At 37.6% G+C, this 20,022-nt stretch overlaps 1 protein-coding gene across 4 annotated transcripts in view; it reads right to left on the reverse strand.

Moving 5' to 3' along the window:
* The window catches only part of LOC100893476 (neogenin), a 94,302-nt gene that overhangs the window by 38,424 nt on the left and 35,856 nt on the right, over positions 1 to 20,022 (reverse strand). For all 4 annotated transcript variants that reach the window (XM_030997033.1, XM_030997030.1, XM_030997031.1 and 1 more), the window contains exons 6-8: positions 18,640 to 18,927; positions 17,537 to 17,698; positions 2,141 to 2,263 (exon numbers count right to left, since the gene is read on the reverse strand). In XM_030997033.1, coding sequence (XP_030852893.1) covers positions 2,141 to 2,263; positions 17,537 to 17,698; positions 18,640 to 18,927 — 573 coding nt within the window. The remainder of the gene's footprint in view (positions 1 to 2,140; positions 2,264 to 17,536; positions 17,699 to 18,639; positions 18,928 to 20,022) is intronic.

The raw sequence follows: 20,022 nt of genomic DNA on the forward strand, positions 1-20,022 counted from the left end.
TACAAAGTTTTGGGAAATTTTGAAAATTGGGTGGAAAGTGAATCTTTACAATTTGATATATTTGGATGCCCCTGTGGATGTATTATAAGCACTAAAAAAAAATTAGCCCCCAAAACACTTCTGTTTTCTAGAAAAATTGAATATAAAAATTTACCGGTGCTCCCGGTAAATTTTGATAAATTTCAGATAGCGCCTACGGCCGTACAATGGTAGCTGCGACCATGCAAATCTCAGAATATGTAGTTGTGATATACATGCAATTTCCAAACGAGAATAGCTAACAGGTCGATTTTAGTCAAGGAACATTGTTTCATAGCTAAATTAATATCTTGACCTTGAGAGGGAGCTATACAACATAAAGAGTTTATTATCTATAATTTCAAAACTTTAGACTCGATTTCAACCGCGACAACGATCAATGGATATTGTAGGAATGCATATGCTTCCAATATGTTCATTTAAACCAAATTCATGACCCCATACCAAAACTTTGTAATACCTTTAAAGATACATGTAACAGATATTGATAATAAATCAAGTTTTATTAAATTGAGTGCTTTAATTGTGCATAAAAGTACTATGAAATGTTAATAAACTTGACATACATAAAGCAGATTCAAATTTGAATTAAAGGAGAATGCCTTATCTTATCATGTTTAAATCTTGTTTTACATTTAATGAGTTTTGGTTACATACATACATACATACATACACACAAACATACATACATGTACATGTAGAGCACTTGGTATGAAACTTAATTGCTAAGCAAGCCCTTATACAAATTGCATTATCTAAATTATGATGTGTCATTATTTTTTCACAATTTTACTATTTGTTTCAAACGCCAAGGGTCAATTATACACCCAAGTCTAAGAGGGAAGTCCTTCAAATTTGGTATTGGACATAAATGTTAAAACAATCTACAATCGCCCTAAAGTTTTATAATTCCTTTCCCACAAAGACACCCAACCTAAAAATAGAACCCAATGGTGGTTTTACACAACTAGGTATATCAAACACTTTGAATTAAAAAAGGACTTTGTTCTCATTGTCAAGAAAATTCATATACATTTATGTATGAAATTATTTTACACTCATAGGTCAATTATTAAAATAAACCAAACGTATACTTAAAATTGTATTAAAAGAGAAGATAGTCATGCGTTCTTGGCTCTCACTTCAAAAATGTTCAAAACCTGTATACCTGTAGTTAGGAGAGATACTATACACTACATACTGGTACTTTGAAAGAGTGAAACTACGTATTTTTTTCTGTGTAAAAAGTTCAAAATATTCATTATCTGTTGCAGTACTTACACAGAAAACAAGTTGGGACATATCTCTCTGTGTTAAGCTGCATGAATATGCTATTTTTATTTCGTCATTGTTTGTTTCTACATACAAATATTAAAAAGTGATTAAATATCAAACACGAATTTTGATAATAGCAAATAACATGAAGCTCAAAGAGCTATTGATAGGGAGAGATTGTGATATCTGAATTAAGAATTTTCCTGAAGGTTCAGTCTAATGTGAAAGGTCTTTACTGATTGGGAGTATGTGGAAGGATCAATCAAGCTTTGGTGGAAATAAGCCTAATCTTTTTGCGGTTGTCTCAATGCCAACAATAATTTTTTCACAGGTAGAACTTCATTCCGTTGGTTTTTAGCCGTCTCCCCCTTTCCACATGCTTAATGAAGATGAAGTATCATTTCCTCTCATATTTTTCAGACTTTCTTCATCCTTTCACTTTCCCACCCTTCCCCCTTCTTGCATACATGCATGCCTATTTTCCTTTTTTCCTATAACGAAATAGTGCAGCTTTCTGGGAAATACCATAAAAATATAGAGAAAATAGCAACAATTTTTTTTTTGCAACCTCAGGTTCAGGATTGTCAAATGATATATATGCTATCAATACGGCGCAACTCTTTGGTACTTGGTACTTCGTACTTGGTAGGATACCTCCAAAAGAGGCTGTAAAGGTGTTTAAACTGGAGGTGTGTTGTCATGTGCGGCCACCAACTTAAGGTGCTGGTTCTAAGTTGGTTTTAAGCACAGATTTAAAAGTATTTAAGGAAGGTTGGGCTACAATTAAGGGAAAAACTGGGTGCCACGATGGATCTGATGGACGTACCTGCTACCGTAAAGGTTGCTGAACGTGACGTCACTTGTTGAGGAATAAAATCGTTGCTGGCCACGCAGAAATATTCTCCCTCGTCTGATTTCGCAGCTCCAGAGAAATAAAGGTCACCTTCATCTGAAATATAGTTGAAGAAAAAAAACATGTTGAAAGAGTTTTATATAACTAGTATCTCATCAATTCATTGCGAAAAAAAAATAATAAGGAAGATAAACATGAATACTCATATTAATTGCAACTTTAATTGTACTAAAAGAATGAAGGTGAACGTGAAAATAATCTATGTGTAGCAAAACTATCAATTTATGATTAATATAATAATATCAAAAATGCTAGATATATTTTATTAAAGATATAATATTGAAAGTTGGAGATTCTTTTCTATCACACTAGGGGTAAAAGTTTACCCACATATTTAATATAAAAAATGTATAAATTTCCCTACTAGGTAAATTGAAAGTATATTGTAGGTACATTAGACCAGTTTGCTAACAAATTCAAATTTATGGACGTTAATTTCTTTCCTGGGGACCTATACAAGTTATTACTGTTATTCCATTAACCTGTCAATAATGAATGACCTACAATACTCCGAAACTAGTCTGCACATACAGGTATATTACTTGTTGCTATGTCAAGCAAGCTTTCACGATGTGTAGAGACAAACTTTTTTTAATAGAGTATGCATAAAATCAGAATATGTTAATAAACCGGTCTTTTGTACATTTACAGATGGCCAGGGTAGGCAAGGATAAATACACACAGATCTTAGAAACATCAAGAAGATACAAGGCTTGCTTTGTACCTCCTGGGAAACACATATGGTCCTGGAAAATCGTAGATATGAAACCAAACGATATATGAACTTGCAATTTCGATCCAATGTCAGTCGAGCAATGACTTTGCAGATCGTCTTGTTAACAAACATACGCCAGAGCCCTTACAAATCTGAATCCCTCAGTCTTTTCTAGCTCTCGTAGATTGTGCTTGACAGAATCTATCACTCCCATATGCCAAAGTAAACTGGTCCACATCACTCTGCAACATCATTTTCTTGGACTCTTCCTTTACAGTTACAGTTGTATCTGTACGTCCTTTTTATTGAGTCGATACAGGTAGAATCGTTGCATACAGAGGTTTGGGGTAGGGGGAGATTAGGGGTTGGGGCAGCGAGGGTTGAGATGATTTTTATCGCTGAAGCATGATTTTTTTGCTGATGAAGATACTTCCAATGTTGCATACATCAGGTTTGAATTATCTTTATGAAGATTGATTTCAAAGAGCCAAACTATTTCCATGTGTTGAATACAAATTCTAAAATCCAATGAAAATGTCAATGATTCAAAAGCTGAGGTACTTGACTTAAATCTGGATATTATGTGTAGTATTGCAATTGATATTGCACCTACATTACGTTTGATAGCCCCCCCCCCCCCCCTCCCTAAACTTATCAATATGTCATGCAAACATTTAAAATGGGAGAGGTGGTAACACTAGCCAAAAAATTAGGGAGCAATTCATATTTTGAAAATTAATAAATGAATTATTCATAACCCTTGTAGTTTTGATGCTTCTGTGTTTCTTCGTAATTCAAGAATAAAAGGTGAACTGGTTAAATTAGGGCTTTTGATAAATACTTTTAAATGTAAGCTTTCATTTGTCACATTCTCAAGAAACATAAATCTAGACAAATTCATTTTTCAAATACTTAAAAAAAATTAAACAAGGGTTGGGAAGGGTATGAATACTTTGGTTATTAACTGTATGTCATAAAATGGCTCCATGTGAATGATTTGGTAAGAAGAATCTCAAAAACATGATTAACTTGCAGACAAACTACAGGTTGTAACATCATACCCCCTCCCCTCCATCATCCTTAACCCAGCCGTTTCTTGCTTTTCATCACTTTTTCCTGAAAACAAGCTTTGTACGCTTCCTCCTCCGTCAATCGTTTGGGCAAAACAGATCTCTGGTAGACCCTAACTCATTTCCTCGCTAGCGTCTAGATATTGAAGGGAGAGAATGTTTTCCCCATCTCATGTTCCTCCGTCTCCATAGGGCCATTCACACTGGAAGCTAAAACCCTGAGATTTTCTTGAAAACCAGAGTTTTGTCTGGGCAACTACCCTTAAACACAACAAAAACCCACATCGAGAAACCCATATCTGGAGTGTGGTTTTTTAAAGCTCCAGCTGAAGTTTTGCTGTTTTTTGTGTAATATAAATGCTTGCTCTGAAAACACTGGTGAATTAGTAGTTTTTGCACACATGAGTCTCCTCACATCCATGCTATCAGGTTTATTTTTGTGAGTATAGTGCATATGTGGGACTTGCTGCTGCTCATGCGCACTACTCACAACAGGACTTTCAAGCAGTATAAAGCCCTTTTCAGATATGATGCAGTGAACTGTAGCGTTAATTTTTTAAAAATAATGAGATAACTGCAATATAATTTACATTTCTGTGTCTCATAACATAGAGCTCAGTGAATATACACACAGGACCTTTTTTGTACATAGTTGCCATTCATCTACATGCTAAAAACCCCAACCCGATGGCTTATAAAACTGAGTTTTTGCAGTGTAAATGGGCCATATTTGTGCATGGAATCTGGGGCAGGGATTACTAGCTTCCTTCACAAAGCTAGAAAGGTAATGAGTAATGATACAAGTATTAAAGTCCATGTATACATGAAGTTCAGGGGTAAACTCCACATGGGGAAATCTGCTAAAGTTTTCAAAAGGATAATGTAACTTGTATGGACCATAAACTTTTGTGAAGCCTGATGTCTTCATCACAAGAGTTGATTGCTATCTTTCTTAACAGGATACAAATTTTGAAATTTGGAAAAATTTCTTTTTCTAGCTCAAAACAAAATATGCTAAAGTAGTACTATTATAATGATATTCTTTTGATTTTGACTCTTCCACAGCCAAGAAAATGGTCCTTTCTATTCTTTTCTCATGAAACTGCAAATGTATCATCTAGCGAATTCTTCTATTGTTACATGTACATTATCAAGCAGAAGAAATATAAATACTGAACAATTAATGCGCTCCAAAAGTATAGCAACTATTTCATGCCCTCTTGGTATATAGACTCAATTAATCTATTTCTTATATTTCTTATATTTAGTTTTTCAGTTGATAAGTAGCAAAATGATATTAATTCTAAACTGTTTCTGAGATTTTTTCTCTTAATCAAAGTAGAATGTTACATGATTGAGAGTTTGAAAAAAATACAACTTGAACTGAAAATCTGGAGCTCTCAAGAAAGATGGTTGTTGCAAGTGTGTTCTGATATTTTAGTAGATGAAAATATAAATAAAAGAGCATTTGGTACAATTATCTATAATCTAGGGGATGATTAATGCTACATATATATACACCACAACCTCTGTTTAACCCCCTACTGATCTAATTGACTAATTTGATCTTCTCATTACCACATCATTCGTGGAGATACCATCGTATTACCCTGGTAAAAATTATCCACAGGAAAAGGTATGGAAATAGGAGAAGTACTTAAAAAGGAAGCCCAGCATTTTTTTTCATGAGATGTGTCAGGTAGATGTATCTTGAATGTTTCTCCCCCCCCCCCCTCTCCCCCTCTCTCTCTCCCTCTCCATGACACCCTTCCCGACCTTTGCTCACCTCTTTTCATCCATTATCTCCAACTCTCTCTCTCCCCCAGACACCCCTCTCAACTGGTACTGGCTTCTCTTCATCTATTCCCTCTCTCTCTCTCTACTCCTGTACCCCTTCCATCCATGTTGTATGCCTTCATTCCACCCTACATGATCTCTCCATCTATCATTACCCCCCCCCCCTCTTTGCAGACATACACCCCTCTTCATCCCTATCTTGGTTACACCCTTTATCCTCTCTTTCTCAACGTCTACACTCTCTCTCAGCCCCACCCTTATACCCCCTCCCGCCACCTCTACCTATCTTCGAGCAATACCCCTCTCTAATGTGTGTACCCTTACCCCTCTTTATCCACCCCTCCCCCTCACTCCTCCCCCCTCTCTCTCTCTCTCTCTCTCTCTCTCTCTCTCTCTCTCTCTAGCTCAACCCCAAACCCTCTTCCCCCACCCACTCCCTCTTTCCATCCTGGCTACCCCTATCTCCTCTAACTCATTACTCCCTTCACATTCAAATCTTGATATGAAATTCACAAAGATATGACTCAACTAGTTATCTGATACAAGTATATTTCCTCTCTTCCTATATCCTGCGAACCGTAAGAAAGATCCAATTAGAGAAGTGCATTTCAAAGGGAATGTCAAAAATGGTTAATTGCAAGAACACTGATAAATCTAATAGCAAATCTCATTTCATATCTTTAAGAAAATCAAAGGGAGAATGATAATCAGGATATAGGAAATTTTAGGCATATTAATGTATGAGAAGTCATATTGCCACAAGCTATATCTCTGATATTCCTTTATTTGTGTATTAAAGAGATATACATGTATCATTAATCATACATACCGTCGCTGTTTTCACGAAGTGACGGTAGTGAAAAAAAATTGCATTCACTTTGCGTTACGATATTCCTCACTACCGTCACTTCGTGAAAACAGCGACGGTATGTGTTACATATACATATAACTCTGTTGGGAAATGATCAAACATCTATTCAAAGTATTCAGGATATTAAAGCTAACAAGAAGTAAGAAAACTTAGTGAAATATTCTTCTAATAAAGTAAAGTTTGGCTAATTTAGAAATATCAAACCCAAGTGCTTTATCAAACCACTTTGAGAAACCCAAGAAAGACAACATAAACAAATTCAGAAAGATTTATGCATGATGCAATAACTTTCATATTTCGCTTTAAACCATTTAATAGCACCTGAAATACATATAGCATTAAACTAAATCTTGATACTCAAGTCAGTAAAAAAATATGTTTCCTCCTGGCATATAATATATGCTGTGAGCTCATATCTTCTATTTGGAGCCAGAAGGGTGTTAACTCATAAACTTTGACACAGAGTAAATGCCCTTCTGGCTTTAAAGAGATGATACGCATGCAAGTGATATTAGGGTTTTAGAGATCAGGTTCTGTTACAAATTAATAGCAGGAAGATAGAGGAAGAGAGAGGAAGAGATAAGAAGAGAGATTAGGGTGGGTTTCCGCTATCATGAAGCTATACATCCCTTTCCTAGGATCAGATGCATCTGAAATATGGTTACATTGAACTGGTTTACAAGTTTTACTATTAAAAAGATTAAAATGATTTGATCATGAAAGGAAGTACATAAAAGCAGATCTCCCTCTCTCCCATCTCCCAATCATTCTCTCTCTCTCTCTCTCTCTCTCTCTCTCTCCCTCTCTCTCTCTCTCTCTCTCTCACCCTCCCTTCATCACACTATCCCTCCCTCCCTTTCTCCACTCTCTCTATCCCTCCCCACCCTCTCTCCCTCCTCCTCTCCCTCCCTTCATTACACTCCCCCTCCTCCTCTCTACCATCCTTCTCTCTCTCCCTCCCTTCCTCCCCTCTCTATCCCTCCATCTTTCTCTCCTTCCCTTCCTCTCCCACTTTCTCTCTCCTCTTCCACCCCTCCCTCTTTCTCTCCCCTTTCTCCCTCCATACAAAAGGTTGATGCTCTTCTGGCTGTAAACAGACAATTTGAGATTAAGATCTAGCGGAAATTTAATCACCACAGCCCCTCGAGAACCACCCCTCAAATATTACATCCTCATTCTTTTCCCCTCTCTCTTTCTCTCTCTCTCTCTCTCTCTTTTAAATATACCTATCAGGATGTACTTTTCTTTCCCACCCATTTTCCAGTTTCTCTATCTCAATCCACTCCCCTCTTTCTCTTTTTCTCAAACAGAAGAATTAAATTTGACATGGCAATAGCATATGAGCTGTACATCTTTCACCAGCACCCTCCCTTTCACACATCCAACCCCACCTCAATTGCTGATCATTTGACAAATTTATTTTCTGACTCACATGTATATTAACAACAATAATGAAAATAATGGAACAAGCTAATTTGTACAGTCATATGCAAGAGCATGAATTCATCATGGAAGCCACAAATGAAATATCACCCCAAAAAATTAATGATGACACCCTGACAAGTTCATTAAGAGTTAGTTAGGTGGAGTTTTTCCAAACCGCAACAGATATTCTTACAATTCAATCAATACACGCCCCACCACAGACACATACAGATGTGCATGTATCTGATTGCTATAATAGTAGTTGAATTTCATTAAAAGAATTGACTTCAAATTAATTCTATGGTTGGGAGGGACCATATATTATGTCTTTAATACAAAAGTTGATATATGCAGAATTTTAAATAGGATTTTGGTCACATACCCCAGATCACTCTATGGAAGTGTTTTACCAGCAATGAAATGTAAAAAAGAAAGAAACAATTCAATTCTGAAGAGAATTATGAAGGCTTCCATCACAATTAGTTCATAACTTTAAAATGCAATATTTTTTAGAAAAGTTACTTCTCAGGCCGTGCATCATTTTGCACCTCTTTATCATTTCTTTCATATAGAGTCTAATTATTTAGTTTCCCCAAACATGTAAAAAAATCTCTTTCAATTCCTACATGCTGGGCTTAATTTCATATTTGGCATTTAAAGATTACTGCCAAATCCTTGGTGTCGAATGTTACGACACCGGAGCTTAAGAGAAAGCCTCCAATCAATTATTATTCTCTCAGGTTTCAAATGTCACAGAATAAACTGGTATTATTCATGATTAAACATGCAGATGTTCGTAATTACTGAGAGACATCATAATGTACGAATCATGCATTGTGTTTTGGTTATACAACACGCTTGTTTGACAACTGTTCCTCAGTCAATACTCTAGCTCAAACTTAATTCCCTACTACAGTCCTGGAGCAAAAACAAAACCTAACCCTACTCCTAACCTAAAACCAATGGCATCACTACCACTATAATTTTGACAAAATAAGCCTGGATCAATTATTTCCCGAGCAAATGTTGGCACACCCATATTTTCTTACAATTTTTCAAACTCCCAGGATTCATCATATAGCTTTGCGACAATTGTATAGACAAAAAAAACCCAACATTTTTAGGATGAGGTTTTAGAATAAGGGATAGATGACAAATATATTTCAGAGTTTAAACAAAATATATACATTCTGTGCTGTTTTTCACTATTTATTGACAAGTTTTAGACTATTTCATTTTGACTAGTGCTATTATTATAAAACAGGATGAAAGGGAACAATCGGGCTGAGTAAGAACAAAAAGTAGAGGATTAAATTTGTTGTACAACTTCTTTTTTAAGCAAGAATGATGCAAACTCTTTTCATCAAAGCCTCTTAATTAGCAAGAACATTTTTCAATCGACCAGTCATCTTCAAAATAATCCCTGGTCCAGCATCGACAAGGTGCAAGCAAAAATAGTGCCGATTCGTCCCAGGAAATTGGAAGGATATGGAATATTTCATCTTCAAATTTACAGGTCCTCTGAATCTTTCACGAGATTCAGAGACGAGTCTGTGGTATCAGATCCCTGTCTGCATGGAGGCTCTATTACGGTTGCACATTGGCAACATTTTATTTCACACGTGAGTAATTTGGGTTGACTAGGTAACAAGGGATTGAATTAGATGTGCAAGGTCTCTGTTTTTCGAGGAGGCTAAAGCACGATGGCAAATTGGCACCTTTTCATTCCACTCATGGATCAGTTGGATGGGCTAGGTTAACATGGGGTCAAACTAGAGCATTTGGCGTAGTCCCCCTTCCCTTCAAACCTCCCTAACTTTATCTCCCTTCACCAGTTTAACATGATTCTGAAGTTACATTACAGTGAGATTTTCTGTCTCTCAAGAGAGATATTAGAATTCATTGATTGCTCCTTATGTTTATCCTAATGTTACAATCAGCTGGTAAATCAAGGGCGCAGTAACCAAAAAAAGGAGATAGGGTTATAAGACATACATGTATGTAGAGGGCACAGGTATACAGCCCCAAGCTATAAATACATTAAATCACTGAAAAGACCTGGCAAGTCCAATTTGGTTGGGGGAAAAATGCCTCACTGCCTCTCATCACTTCAATCACTTTCCAAATTTATAACTTCCTTGTACATACATGTATACCAGTATGTACATGCATGTATATACATGTGGGCTGCAATGACATAATAAACAAACTGCAACTACAAATTTGTCCAAATTCTCTCTTTCTCCCTAATTATTATTTCAATAACAAGATCCTTTTCACAAAGTTTTGATACACTTTAAAAGCCTGGAGCCATATTCTGTAAAGGACGTTAATTATCGTATAATACATATGTACTTGAAACTGACATATCGCAGTACAAACACGTACCATTTGTGCTTGCGCAGATGTCTCTTTTAATTTTACATGAAAGTAACAAGCTTTGCACAGAAATTGACCATGCCTTATCCTTATTCTGAAATTTGTTATGATAGGGAACATTGTTTCACTAACAAAAAAGATAAAATCATTTACAGAATACCATCCCTGCATGTCTGGATTGAGTCGGGCTAACTCGGACCCTGGGGACAACTTGGCCCTGTTGCGAATACGGGCTGATTTGTCCCGGCATGATTTAATTTTTTATGAACTTTTTTAGGGTAAGGGTTAGGGTTTAGGGTTAGGGTTTAGGGTATACACATGTAGGGTTTGGGTAGGGTTTAGCATAAGGGTTAGGGTTAAAGTTACAGTATGCTGGGACAACTCTGCGCCATAATTGCAGCATGCCGAGTTGTCCCGAGTCCGAGTTAGTCCGGATCCGTCTGGATATTGCAAGGATCATCCCACAGGGGGCATTTTGTTTTTGTTTTTGTGAATCACCTTGTCCTAAGGATCTCTTTTTTACAGTTCACTGCATTTTATGGTGATACATACGTGACTCATGTTCCTTTGGTCTCTATTGTAATTGCCATTGACTCATTTCTATTAGAGTGGAGCATTATTGTTGCCAATTTAATGAGTGGAAGATAAAGAGGATTAGCAATGGGAATCCTGTTTCTTTTTGGGTCTTTACTGTTGCAGTAATTTACTTATTTTTGAGAGCAGTAATGATAATTTTGCCAGTTTAATGACCCCACTCACATATGTTTTTTTTGTTGTATTTACCTCAGTTGTAAATTACCTAGCAAAAATAGTTCTGCATTATGCTACAAACACAATTAATGCATGAAAGATAGAGAGAAATTAGTATGGTCACCAGGTCATTTGTTAGTCTTTGCTGAGTCAAGTAATTTGAAGCTGTTAAAGCAAACTGTGACAACTTTTATTAAATACAAATATTATTTAAGTGTACTCAAAATTTAATTGAAGGACCATAAACAAGAACAAATAATTTCTGATGAATTTTTTTTTCATAGCTAAAAAAAAAGAAAAAGCAGTATTTGGGGCTCCAAACATGAAGAAGCCTATACATAACAAATAAGAAATCAGGCAACAACTTTAATCTGTAGCCAAGCGATGATGCCCTGAGCCCATCTCAATCCGTAAATGGAGGATCCATAGGGGGGATTCTAGACCCCCTCTCACCGGTTTTCTCTCTCCCGGAGGAAGTTGCTGAAGCCACACCCCCAGGTACAGGCCCGACGAACTTCCCGCCAATCCATGAGTGATTGTTCCCCATTAGATGTGGGGTGGGGTGAACACATGGATATACTTGCATGTGTCTTAACTAATATTTGACTTGATTCAAAATGGGGGATCCCTGTGCTTGTATCAATTATTAAACCAGTCCCTTCTTAGTTGTCCTTATTTGTCTCTAATACTCGCAGTAGATTAACATTTTCGCCACTAGATCTCTATCTTGACCTTAATCATTGACCTTTGACATGTAATCTACATTCATGTACACATATGAACATAGGTTTTGTAAGTCTAACAAATTTTAAAACCCATTAATCTCTGACCTATAACAAATTTGTAAGCTCAACTTTCGAAGCTATCCAAAATATGGATGCACTTAATGTAATTTAATCATCAACAATCTTACAACATGTAGTTTTAGAAGTTTTGATATACCTCATACATAGATTGTCATTCACTGATTGGTCAAAACTATATTACATGTCAAGGAGCATTTCGATCTATCAAGAATCATTACATCAGAGGGTTTGATAGCTACTATCAAACCCCGGGATAGGACCCCTAACCCCTCCCGCGACTTAGTTGCGCACACAAATTTTTTGAGTTGCTAGGCTTCCGCAATCGCGCGGTTATACGCGCAGCGCGTAGGAATTCAATACTCTTGCCTTGGACTTGATGTTGGATTTTTCTTATTCTGGTGAGTAATTCCTCTTGATCTCGTTTCCTGTTTTTTAGTGCTAGATCTAGACCTACAGCTAGACCTAATCATGAATCAATAAAAAGGATGAGGTATATAAAACAAATATGGACTGCTCTGTAATCGGATGATGGTGGGAACTACCACTCCCTCGGTGGTGTTAACACCGGCCCTTCTATCACCTCTCGGCTTCGCCTCGGGGGTGATAGAAGGACCAGTGTGAACACCACCTTGGGAGTGATAGTTCCCACCATCATCCTCATGAGCAGTCAATATTTGTATACTATGGCATTTGTTTAGCACAAAACCACATTTGGAATCGATTTACACCAGCTCAAAATATAGTATCTTGAAGTAATTCATTAGGTTGAGCATTACACTTATCTGTAGCCAATCTCAGTCACCCATATTTGGCCTCTGCATGTACTTTTTGACTAAAAAAAGGTGATTTTATCACAAACCTGTGGGACGAAATACCCAACATGTTGTTACTCAATTATTCCCACTCATATTCCACAGACTTCAAGAACGGGGGGCCAAATTGGACACAAAGGAATTCAAGTCTTGAACATGTATAAAAAGATAAGAGGCCTGTGCAATTAGCATGGGAACTGTTCATGAAGAGTCACCGTTAATCCGATCTTTCATCAGTCTCGCTTACTCGCGCTCTGGGGCTAGTGCGGCGAACGTGCTCCGCATCTCTGCGTCGTAATGCCAGATACTCCTGAGGATAGGGTTAAGCTGACAACACAACTCAATCAGGACTTTATCTGTTGGGCAATGTTAACTCCAATTACCCTGTCGCAAACAATAGTGGGTCTAAACAAGAAAATTGACTCTGAAGGAGAGTGCAAGCTACTGTGTAATTGAAATTCTGTGCTTTCTTGTCCTTGTAAACAGGGTGTTTTCATTCACAAGTATTTCAGGGCATTTTTTTTTTGTTGTTGCCAGATTTACCTGGCCTCCAAGTAGGAAGCATTGCACTGTTACATTATGGAAAACACATTACTGCACTATATGCCACTATCAGGGGCATTGTGTCTGTCAGAGCTTTGATTAAAGTGTAAATAAAATATAACTTAATTTGCAATTCATCCCCACAGTATGTTTTGGTTTTTTGAGACCAAAGCAGTTTATGAATCATGTACTTTTTACATGCATCTTTCTTTGCTCATTATTCGAGTATCATTCACGATTTCTACAAAATTCATTGGGCAGATAACATCTATCTCTCATATTGATCATGAATTGTTACTTTGATTTAATTCTGTGAAATTCTATTTTCCTTTAGAAGTAATCAACAGAACTGGCTCAACTGAGCTAAAATGGCTGACCTATACAAAGGCTCCTCGTATGCCACTTATTACTACGTACATGTATCAATGTCACACCTCTTGCACCACCACTCTGCCACGCCACGGCATTCCATCGTTGACGGAGATACCAATGCATGACAGCGCTGCGGCGCCAAACCGTCCTGGGACCGAGGAAACACGCAATCGAAGCACGGCACAAATATTTTGCAAGCGGCTCCTGGTCCTAATTAACCGTTCCCCCCATGGCGGCAGAAAACATGACTTGGGTCCGGGGAGAGATGGCAGAAAAATCATGATTGCGAAGTCATTTTCATTAGCCCTCGGCGGAGATGTGTAAACATGTTTGTGTAAGTGCAGTAGATAAGACATCCCGTTTGATTCAATTAAATGATGCTGAAATCAATCTTGAATAAACAGGGCTTATTCATCCAAAGAAATATGACAGGTTAATTTGCAAGTCATGGATATTTCAATCATGAATTCAACCTGTCATGCATATACATAGTACATGTAATGGACATCTTCGAAGAAAAAAAAAGAGCCTACGGTACTAACTTTATCAAGTGATCATTTGGTATATAAGTGGGCCTAATCTTAATTTTTTTTAAACCTGTCATACATCTAGTCAAACAAGACAATAGCCTTCACTTTTATTTTCAAGAATATTTACTAAATAATATCATGAACATGCATACATAGAAAGTTAAAAACTTACTTTCTGTCAAGTTCATCATGCCTTAACGTCATGATTCAATATTAAACAAAATGAAATAAAAACATGTACATGAGCATGAACAAGTATCATAAAATGTAAATCCAACTATGTGTGTATCATTAAACCCTCTTTTTAGGCATCTACATGTATTAGGCAAAACAAAAATAAAACCTGACAAGAATTTGATATTAAGATCGATGGCTCTTTGGTTAACTTTATGGTAGCTTTTGTGAGAGTTTAGGGGGCATGTAAGGCTTAGCCCTTTCTGTTTGCTACATACAGAGTCAAGATCTGTACATGTCACCAATCAAAAATGAAATTAGACAAATCAGATCACAATCACAAGATTTTCAGATGTATACGGTATGAAATTAATTGAATCAGTGAGCAATGATTTGCTTTTTTGAATCTGAATTAGAAGAGCAGGGTCGAGTTGAGTGACCTTCTATCAAGGGTTTAGATCAGGTGACAGACGAGAGCCAATCAGGGCCTGGAGATGGCCCTAGCTTTCCTCTCTTCCTCCCCGGTTTTCTGCCGGTCATGCTGTAATTCCGGCTCTGGATCAGAAATAGATCGGAGGCCCTATGTTCGTCCATATGGTATTAAATTACATTTAGAAATATTGACCTCTTTCTTAATCTTAGTCCCATATGTATAGACAGGTGAATCTTTAATTTGGGTGCTATAAAGACACCAAGATTTATGTAACATATTGTCTTTAAAAAACCCACCTATACTTGATGTATATATTCTCATGCTAGATGTCAGATATTTATATAATATTGACTGGCCTTGAGGGGTATATCAGAAATATTGACCAAGCTCAGATCATATTGCCCCGAGTCGAAAGACGAGGGCAATATGGTCTTAGCGCGGTCAATATTTCTGATATCCCCCAAAAGTAAAGCCAGTCAATATTTTTATTGTTATCCAAATCAGACATCTAGAGCAAATACAGACATCCACCATGACAATCTCAAGAACTGAACAAACTTTGTCAAACCAACACTGTGCATCCAGTGCTTGACAAAATGTTCAATACACTACAAACAGTGTGTATTTGGTGTGATTATTACGTCACAATAGAGTGCGCGCAAAGTGCGCAGGTTCTCGTACGCATAATATTAATAGATGCGCAATGAAAATGCGAGACCGTGGAAAATACCAAGGTATATTTTCACTCGTCTCTACACGCAAAGTCAATACGCGCAGGGAGACCAAGGAAAATACAAAGAATATACCCCTCCGTTCCCACTGCTAGTGAAAACTAGGGCAATACGGTTTTGTAAATGACCAGCTCAGATGTCTGATACGGGTAATAATAAATAATATCTGTAATAATCATATGTACGCTCCTGTGGACTATATATATATATGCATCTCATTGGCATTAAATATGTTGTTTGATATTCCATTTCCTCCCTCCCCCTATCCCTCCCTCTCTCTCTCTCTCTCTCTCCCTCCACCTCCCACTCTTTTCTTCTCCCTCATATATCTATCTCTCCCTTCCTCTTTCTATTTCTGTTGATGTCCCCTTCCCCCTCTTTCCATTCAGGAATGGTCAATTTATCTCTCCTATACTTGAATTTTGTCTTTCACAAGTTTTTTTATATGTCCATCCATCCTTTCATGATATACAAACAAAACCTAGAAGACTTCAAGAGTGCCTTTACAAGTATGTAAGCTGTAGTCCCGTTCTAGGAAGGTGCCTTCAGAGTAGATCCCCTTGGTATGGTAGTTTTTCTCTCTTTTATTGTTTTCCCAATTTCTTAAAATCTTCATCCAGGATATGATATATAAACAATGCCTCTAAGACTGAAAAGGTTCATTGATTGGCGAACTACGTGTGATGATAGGCCTGACTTCATCAGCTGGAGTTTGCCAAATAACCAGCTATTTTCAGACTCGGGATATTATCCTGAAGCTCAAAATTTTGTCCTCACTAGACCGATACGCTCATCACAAAATAGCTTAGACGGGCGCAAATTAACCTGCTATTTCCGAAATAGCGGGATATTTTGGAAACAAAACCAAGATTTCTCAGGATATTTTCTCAACCAAATAGCCCGATAATTGCAACTGCGGGCTGATCAACACGCAAATTAACTGGTTAATTTGCAATCCGGATAGTTAAAATAGCGGGTTATTTGGCAAACTCGAGCTAATGAGGACAGGCCTAATGCCTAATAGACATGCCGTCATGCAAGACTTGATTGTCCAGTTTCGGTAGGTGCCTTCAGCCAATCGTCAAGACGGTCAACGACAAACTTCCATTGGTGTGTCCCCTAGGGGAGGGTCAATGGAAGTGAATTTGAGGCCACCCACTCATCAAATAGAACACAGGAAATGAAGCTTATAACTCAAGTTTTCCTGTACTGTACATGTATGTATATCTGCCAAGCTTGCTCTTCATACAACAGTTGTGATCTTAAGGACTTCTTTCAGAAATGGAGGAGAACTGATGTAACCGTTTGATTTTTACACGTAAGAAACACAGTCACGATAGACTGCAACATTAGCATTGTTTGCTAGTTGTATCTTAATCTTATGAAAGTCTAAACCTTCAAATCAAGTCTCTATTTTGATCCAAAATGTCAGACACCTACATTTGCACCCTGTATGCATATATGTAAAAACACTGTGCAGATCAAAAGTGTCATCCAAAAAGAATAGTATCATCTGAAAAGGTTAAACCAAGGTTACAAAAAAGAAAAAATGTCTATGCTTCTACATCTAAAGTAGATGTACAGGCACTCCATTGCAATAAAACTTGCTCTTTCCCTAAAATTTCAATCACAAAATTTTGAACAAGGCATGCAGAAAAAAGAGAGTTAATTAGAGTTCTACCAAATCATAGGCAATGTGTCAGTCACGTAAAAGAATGTAGGTTTACATGTATAGTCAGGCACTAAGCAGATTTTACATAATTCCTTAAGTATGCTACGATAATTTAATTCTTCAGTATCGCTGTGGGTGTACAATGCATTGCAGAAAGAGAGTGTTTAGAGTTCAACCAAATCAAATGAATTACTATGCTTTTTAATTCTTCTTTTTCAGTTAGACTTACCCAGAATCTGGGCTCCTGTTCGTGGGGTGTAGAGGATGGCATCCTTGAACCACGTGACATTGGCTGTAGGTCTGCTGAGCGGAGCACGGCAGAACAGGGTTGCAGGTGTCCCCTCTAGGACATCAAGGTCTGTGGGCTCCGTCACAAAGTTCCAATCCATACCTTACAGATGACAATGGTAATCAATAAATGGTTAGACTAATGCATACCTGCCAACATTTGAAAATGAGAATTAAGAATTTTTAGCACGGTATGTCTTCGAAAATAAGAAATCTGTACCCTTAACAGGCGTTCGCACATGCAGCGGCAGTGTAACTGGCAATACACAGTAAATCTGTGCAAAAAAGCTAATACAAATTCGCTGCTCAATCATGCAGCCCTTCAACGCACGCAATACATGAACTCTCACATCGCGGCATATGATAAAACAAGCTTAATTTGGCTTAAGCAACACACAAAAAAAAAAAAAAAAAAAAAAAAAAAAAAATAGAAATTTTGAAAATCCGGAATCTCCCGCATTTTGGGGTCCTAAAAATCCAGAAAAATGGGATATTCCGCATTATTCGGGAGGGTTGGCAGGTATGCTAATGCTAATACAAATTATGATGATATAAAAGTAATCAAGATAATAGTGATAACATTCCATTCTTTTATACCACACATTACTTTATGTTATATTATGTTATATTATGATATCATGTTTCTATGCACTTCCAATAATTTTTCAAAATCAGAACCCTGGTCTAGCTCTGAAAACCATTGTCTGTAGAATGCACTCAATTCGTAGAATAATCGGTACCTGGTAAATTATAGAGAATGTGTCACAGTTAAAACAATAGTCTTGGAACATAGAGGTCCCACATTCCAAACCAAATTAATATCAAATCATCATACACTCAATCTCCTAGTACTGATATCAAGCAAAAGTTCTTTTTTCATATAGCATATATGAATTTAACAAACTTTGTGATGACACAGGCTAAAGGGTAGTATTTGGCAACTCCTGAGACAGTTCATTTCCTATAGCCCTGGCTGCTAAACCCTTGGCAAACCAACAATTGTTACATCACATCACCCTCCAAACGTTCAACATTTTCACTTACTTGCTGTGAAGAGCGTGATGCTAGGGGCGGACACGGACCCCACTCTGCTGGTCCCAGTACAAACGTAGCTCCCTTCCTGGGCCTGGGTGATGGATGAGAACCGCAGGGAACCGTTCAGGAGGACCTGGACCTCGGTGGAGTTCATGATGTCTAGGGCTGCTCCCTCCCGGCGCCAGGTGATGACTGGGAACGGGTCTCCCAGGATGACGCAAGGGAAGATGGCCGCTTGCCCTGTCGGGACTACCTCGCTGGTCGGGGCTAGACTGATGTATGGGGCGCCAGGGTTGGCTGTGGAGAGCAAAAAACATGATTTAAACATCAATTATGTCACAGATCTTGTAAACACTGCCCAAACCCAGCCATAAACTGGGATTGTATCTCCCAGGATGACGAAAGGAAGATGGCCGCCTGTCCCGCTTGAACTACCTCATTGGTTGGAGCTAAGCTGACGTATGGATGCTAGAGTTTGCTGTGGAAAGCAACACAAATTAAAAAAGTACAGTCAAACCTGCTCTAGTGACCACCTGACTACAAAGACCACATGTTTTGTTTCCCTTGAAAATGGTTTCTCATTGAAACATGTACTAAAGGAACCTGTCTACAAAGACCACTTTTTGTGTTTTCCTTTGGCGGTCACTATAGACAGGTTTGACTGTATTTCAAACATCCTTTACACTGTCACAGATCTTTTAAACATTGCTCAGACCTAGCTAAAGATTGGAACTCTACACTATCAAAATCACATATGCACATGTTACAAAAGACTAAGCAAATGGATCATCATCTCATGGTTTTTGCACATCAATAAGATAATTTCCCCCTTTCCTATTCTCTTAATTTTCAAAGGGAAAAAAAAAAGTAATAAATTTAATTTAAAGTCTCCATTATCCCCAGGGTATGTTTAAAATCTTCCCCATGGCACATCTTATCAATACCTTAGATCACCTTTTGATCAGTTGCCAATTTGACCATTTCTCTTGGACATACAGATCACCCTGTCCCCGATGAAGGCTGCCCTAGACTTGGCCATCCCAAGAGAATACTCAAAATATCCCAAACCGGGCGAGACAAATCAAAGATGGAAATTGGGGAAGAAATTGATTGCATTCTAATAAAACCAAGAAAGGCCAGCCAAAACAAATTTGGTTTCTCTGTTTTTCTCTCTTTCTTCATTGCTGTTGTGCCAGACTGGTGCACTAATCCTTGGTTTCCTTCAAGGCTGATATTAAAGGGATCCGGTAACTTTGTCTTAGATCCTTTAAAAAAATCCTTGATTTAGCTCATGCTGCAATGATAATTATAAACCTTAAGGTCAGTCCGGAACCCCATGACTTTTACATGCCTGTCTGATTAGCAAGATATTTATGATTGAAAATCTAAATC

Source organism: Strongylocentrotus purpuratus, unplaced genomic scaffold (assembly GCF_000002235.5).
Source record: "Strongylocentrotus purpuratus isolate Spur 01 unplaced genomic scaffold, Spur_5.0 spur5_scaffold_4, whole genome shotgun sequence".
In the NCBI taxonomy this organism is placed as follows: Eukaryota; Metazoa; Echinodermata; class Echinoidea; order Camarodonta; family Strongylocentrotidae; genus Strongylocentrotus; species Strongylocentrotus purpuratus.